This window comes from Chiloscyllium punctatum, chromosome 35, assembly GCF_047496795.1.
Source record: "Chiloscyllium punctatum isolate Juve2018m chromosome 35, sChiPun1.3, whole genome shotgun sequence".
Lineage (NCBI taxonomy): Eukaryota > Metazoa > Chordata > Chondrichthyes > Orectolobiformes > Hemiscylliidae > Chiloscyllium > Chiloscyllium punctatum.
Window position 1 is genome coordinate 17,340,434 of NC_092773.1, and position 6,000 is coordinate 17,346,433.

Sequence of the window (6,000 nt, forward strand, 5' to 3'; positions counted from 1 at the left end):
GCTGGAGATCTCCCTAATTAGTCAGACACAATTTCCTCTTCATGAAGCCATGCTGACTCTGCTTGATTGGATTATGATTATGATTTTGCAAATGTTCTGCTGTGACTTCCTTGATTTCAATGCTTTTCCAACAATAGATGTTAAGCCAATTGGTTATATTTATTGGCTTCTTGCCTCTGTCCCTTTCTGAATAGAGTCACCTTAGCAATTTCTCCAGAGTCCAATGACTCCTACCCTTCACTCCATTAGTTTGTTTTATACTTCTTCTTCAACGATGGTGATGGTCCTTAATTCCTTCCCCACTATTCTTTATTCTTATTACTGAAATATTCAAAGTATCTTCCACTGTAAAAACTGATGAAAACAATCTAACTCCTCTGCCATTTCCTTGTTCCCCAAAACCATCTCCCCAGATTAATTTTCGCAGGGGTTGATTTCACTTTGACTTCTCTCTTCTTTTTCATATTTTTACAGGAGCTCTGCTTGTTAGAATTAATAAACCTCACTAGTTTGCCTTCATAGTTTATTTTCTTTATCTTTATGATTTGTTGGTTCTCCTTTGCTGGATTCTGAGTTTTATCGGTCTTTGAGGCTGTCACTAACCTTGACCTCCTTATATGCTTTTTCTTTGAATTTAACACTTCCTGAAGTTAGCCATGATTGGTTTATCCCTCTTGGAATCTTTCCTCCTGGGTGGGACCTATTTATACTAATTGTCTTGCAGAATGTCTGCCACTGCTTGTTTCCTGTGATTCCTGCTAATTGATTCACACAATTCACTTCAACAAACTCGATCTTCATTTCATCATAATTCCCTTTAATTAAACACAGGTAAGTTGTTTTTGACCCAAGTTTCTCATTCTCACACTGGATATTAAATTCTATCATATTATGATTACTATTTTCAAGGGGATCTTTTACTTCCCTTATTTAGTAAACCTGCCTTATTCCCTATCATCAGATCCAAGATATCCAGCTCCCTGGTTGGCTCCATGACATTGGAAACTATCCCTAATGCACTCTATCAATTCATTTCTTGAGCTACCCTTTCCAAATTGACCAACTCAATCTACATGAAGATTAAAGTCACCCAAAATTATTTCTCTATTCTTTCCTCTGCTCGTATTATTTGTTGATTTGTAGCCTTTCCCACAGAGTGGCTACTGTTTGGTCAGAAGAATGTCGAGATCCCCAATGTTGTCCTTCCATTGCTGTTTTTTACCACCACCCATGTGAATTCTACATCATCTAAGCCCAAATTATCTCTCATAACTGTCCTCATTTCGTTTCTTATTAACCGTGCTACGCCATCATTTTTTCCATTCCTGAAAATGTCCTGTTTCCAAAGGGTAAATATCCCTGAATGCTAAGCTCGTAGTTTTGATCTTTTTGGAACCATGTTTCTGTAGTGAGTTTGAAATCATATTCAGTAACGTTTCAATTGTGGTCAGTTGGTCAACCTTATTCCAATGCTTCATGCATTAAGATACAAATCCATAAAGTTGGTTTTATGATTGAATTTCCTGACACTTCTCCAGTTTTTTGCATAAGATTAGAGACAAAAAAAAAGATACTGGAATTCAAGGTAGGCAAGCAGGAGGCTGGAAGAACACAGTAAGCCAGACAGCATCAAGAGGTGGAGATATTCAACATTTCAGATCTTGAAGAAGGGTTACACCTGAAACATTGACTTCTCCACCTCCTGATGCTGCCTGGCTTGCTGTGTTCTTCCAGCTTCCTGCTTGTCTATTTTTGTACAATATGAAATTCACCCATTCTGTCCCTTTTCTATTTTCTCCTAACAATCAAGCCCATCACTAACCTGCAATCCTACCTTCTCCTTTACTTCTGATTTTATAATTTGCCATGGAACTGAACAAACCCCCGCCCACCCACTCCCCTTCCCCCCCACAACAATTTAGTTTATAGCCCCATTTGCAGCCTTGGTTATGCCAAGACTCTGGTCCCAGCATGATTTTACAGAAGCCTGTCCCACTGGAACAGCCCCTTCCTTCACCAGTACTGGTGCCAATGTCCCATGAATTTGAACCCAATTCTCCCACACTAATCTTTGAGTCATGTGTTTACCTCTTTAACCTTGTTAAGCCTGTGCCACTAATTTATAAATCAGGTTGTAAGACAGAGGTTATTACATTTTTAGTTCTGCTTTTTAATTTAGCTGCTCACATTCCCTCAGCAGAACCTCTTCCTCCTTTATACCGATATCATTGAAATGTATGTAGACTTTGACAACTGAATCTTTCTCCTCCCATGGTGACCCTGAGCTTCTTGCTACCTGCAATATGTGGTTGCATGCACTGGTGTGGTGAATAGTAAGTATTATGCCAATGAATGCACAACACCTCTTGACAGTGTTCCTATTCCAGAAGAAGGCTGCAAAACAAATTGCTTTCCAATGATTTGGTCATTGTTTAAGAACCAACGAAGGCCATGACAATGCTGGGACGGAATATAAATGCCACTCTTGATCAATGCAGTTCCAGAAGTCCAAGATTTAAGTGGAGACTGTTGGCAAGTTACATGGGCAGTGAAGAGAGATTCTGACAACCTCTGAAAATCAGAACAATTATGTGGGGGTATGGAGAAAATAAGAATCAATATTTAACTGAAATCCATGACTCTTTCCAGAATTTGAATATGGATGAGCATGGCTTTGAGAAAGGATATTGCAGAGTGAGCCTGATACTGCAAAAAATTTGAATCACAAATAAATTGATTGCACTCCAGGGACTATTTCAATGCTGAGTTAAAAGTTGTTGCCTCACCATGTTGAATGAATGTGTTGAAGCTTGACATGAAATGTGCTGTGATTTCTGTCACTTTGTTTTGCAGATGGAAGGATAATCCAGCCTTTCCAGAAGGCTTGTTGTATGAAGGAGTGTGGGATAAACCTAGGTTCTTCTCAGGTGGGAGTGCTGCACAAAGTTCCACTCTGCAATCTTTTGATGAGTTTTTGAGAATACGTCATGAGGAAAAAAATGGTAAGTGAGGTCTACAACATTAAATACAATGCTTTTATCAGAAGATCCAATTCATTTTATGGAAAGTGATCTGCCATGACCACAAAACTTACAAATGTGTCTTATTGTAGCTTATGTTATATTGTGTAAAACGCGCATAAATTGAATTGTTAACTTTTTAGATGAGTATAATTAAAATTAATGAATTTGTTTCCAATCTTGTTATCCAATTTGATGTGTAATTCTTGTTACAGCTGAATTCTTGTACCGGATGAGGGACTACATGCCTCCTTCACACAAGGCTTTCCTCCAAGCAATTACCTCAGGACCATCTGTGCGAGAGCACATCATGCTCAACAGAAATCTTGCCCTCCGTGAGCTGTACAATGATTGCATAGCTGCGCTTGTTGATCTGAGGAACTATCACATTACAGTTGTCACTCGGTATATCACGATAACTGCAGCCAAAGCAAAAGCAGAGAAAGCCAAGCAAAACAGCTCAGCACTTTTATTACAGAAGGCCCCAGCTGCCTTAGCTGAACGGGGAACGGGTGGATCAGGAATCATGTGTTTGCTTAAAAGTGTCCGAGATGCGACTAAGAAAGTAATGATTGATAACATTTGGTGACATCAATAGAGGTTAACTCATTTATTGTACTAAAATATCTAACTAATATATAATTATTCAGGAAGCCAGACAGCTTATTTATTGGTAAAATGTGAGGTAACAGTGAAATCTTCATATATCATGAGCTATCAATGACAAAGACACTGTAGTGACAACACTGACACTAACTACTTCTAAAAATTCTTGCATGGCAATGTGGATGTCACATTTGTTCCTCTGTCTCTAACTGGCTTTTTCGGCCATCTAAAGGTCTACCACATTCCTGTGGATCTGGAATCACATGTCGGCCAGACCAGGTGAGAGAGGCAGATTTCCTTCTCAAAGAAACATTATTGATGAGTTTGCACAACCATGATGAGATTTGAACTGACATTCATGAAATCTGCCCAGGTCCTTCAGTTACTCATTCAGTGATATTATTACTATGCTACGATCTCCTAAAGCATAAAAATAAGCATTGAGCTAATAGGGGATTTTAACAGAAATTCAACAGCTTTCATTTTTACATAATAAAATGTAATTACTATAATTATAATGTAATGTCATTTCCGGAAGGAAGTAAGACCATAAGATCTCGCGGTCACTCAGCCCATTTAGTCCACTCTACCATGGCCGATCTGATAATCCTTAACTCCACTTATCTGCTTTACCCCATAACTTGGATTCTCTTTATTATTAGAAATATGTCTTCTCAGTCTTTTATATACTTTAGTAACCCAACTTCGACATCCCTCAGCAGGAAAGAATTCCTCAGATTCACCATCCTCACAGACAAAACAATTCTCCTCATCTCTGTCTGAAATGGGCAACTTATTACTTTGAGAGTATGAGAAAGTGAGGACTGCAGATGCTGGAGATCAGAGCTGAAAATTTGAGAGTATGCCTATTTGTCCTAGATTCATCCATAAGGGAAACAACCTCTCCACACTGACATTATTACAGTCAGAGCATGGAAACAGGCCATTCAGACCAACCTGTCCACGTCACACAGTTTTCACAATTAATTGAGTCCCATTTGCTTGCGTTCGGTCCATATCTATCCATACCTATCCAATCAATGCACCTGTCCAAATGTTTCAGTAATGATATTTCTGAAAATTATATTTGCCTCCACCACTACCCCTGGCAGCCCGTTCAGATATTCACCACTCTCTTTGGAAAAATTGCGAACCTCTTGAACCTTTTCTATCTCTCTTTTCTCACTTCAAATCTATGTGCTCTAGTTTTACACTCCCCTACCATGAGGAGAAGCTATGCTTCTCATGATTTTATAAACCTCTCAGTCTCCTACTCTCCAGGGAAAAGAAAATCCCAGCCTATCCAGCCTCTTCTTATAACTCAAATCTTCCAGTCCAGGTAGCATCATAGTAAATCTTTTCTGTACTGTTTCTCATTGAAGGCTCTGAAGAACCTTATACATTTCAATGAGATCCTTCTCAATTTTCTAAACTCCAATGAGTACAAACTCAAACTACTCAACCTGTCCTCCGAAGAAAATTCCTTGATACCTTGGATCAACCTAATGGATCTTCTCTGGACTGCCTCCAATGCTGATACTTAGGTTAGGTGACCAAAACTGTTCACAGTATTCCAACTGTTCCTTGTATAGCTTAACAAGCTCTCCCTATTTGTTTATGAGAAACAAGATTGTGAGAAGCTAGTTTATTCTCCTTGGAGCAAATGAGGCTGAGGGAAACTTAGTGGAGGTATACAAGATTATGAAAGGTTGAGATAGCCTAGAAAACAAAATGATCCCAACTAGCTAATGGTATAAGGATGACAGGAGAAACACAGATTTAACAAAGGTGTAGGGAGGATGTGAAGAAAAATGTTTTTATGCTGTGATAATGATGATCTGCAACTCCTTGTCTATGAGGGTGGTGGATGTAGAAACAATCAATGATCTTGACAGGGAGTTAAATACAAATTGTGCAAAATAGAGGGTAGAGAGATGGAGTAAGGAAATGTTGTCTCTGTAGGCTGAATATGTTAAATTGTTTTTTAATATAGTAAAACAGGACTTATGATGTAAAATTTATCAGCTAAACTATTTCAAACTTGTTGCTTAAAAGTTATTTATCTAATTTAGTTTCGATTCTGCAGTTTCTCAACAAATAAAACTTTCTGTATTAAAGAAACGCGTTCTCTGCGTAGACGGATTGTATATTCATTAACATAATTGAAACATATTCTGTGGACAATGAACCTGCTGGCAATGGAAAGGATGCTTCCTCTTGTGGGAGAATCTAGAGCCAATTGTCGCAGTTTAAAAATAAGAGGGCAGCTATGGTGTTACATTGTGGTGGTCAAACCCCTCTGTTAATTAAATCAAACACCCAGAAAAACTCACCTCACTTCACAATCTGTTAAAATATGAGTGACAGAGAACTC

At 38.5% G+C, this 6,000-nt stretch overlaps 1 protein-coding gene across 1 annotated transcript in view; it reads left to right on the top strand.

Annotated features, from left to right (window-relative positions):
* ido1 (indoleamine 2,3-dioxygenase 1) overlaps positions 1 to 5,686 on the top strand; it is a 57,196-nt gene extending 51,510 nt beyond the window's left edge. Inside the window, exons 9-10 of the mRNA XM_072554148.1 lie at positions 2,854 to 3,002; positions 3,236 to 5,686. Coding sequence (XP_072410249.1) covers positions 2,854 to 3,002; positions 3,236 to 3,609 — 523 coding nt within the window. The 3' untranslated portion in view covers positions 3,610 to 5,686. The remainder of the gene's footprint in view (positions 1 to 2,853; positions 3,003 to 3,235) is intronic.
* Positions 5,687 to 6,000: the final 314 nt, after the last annotated feature.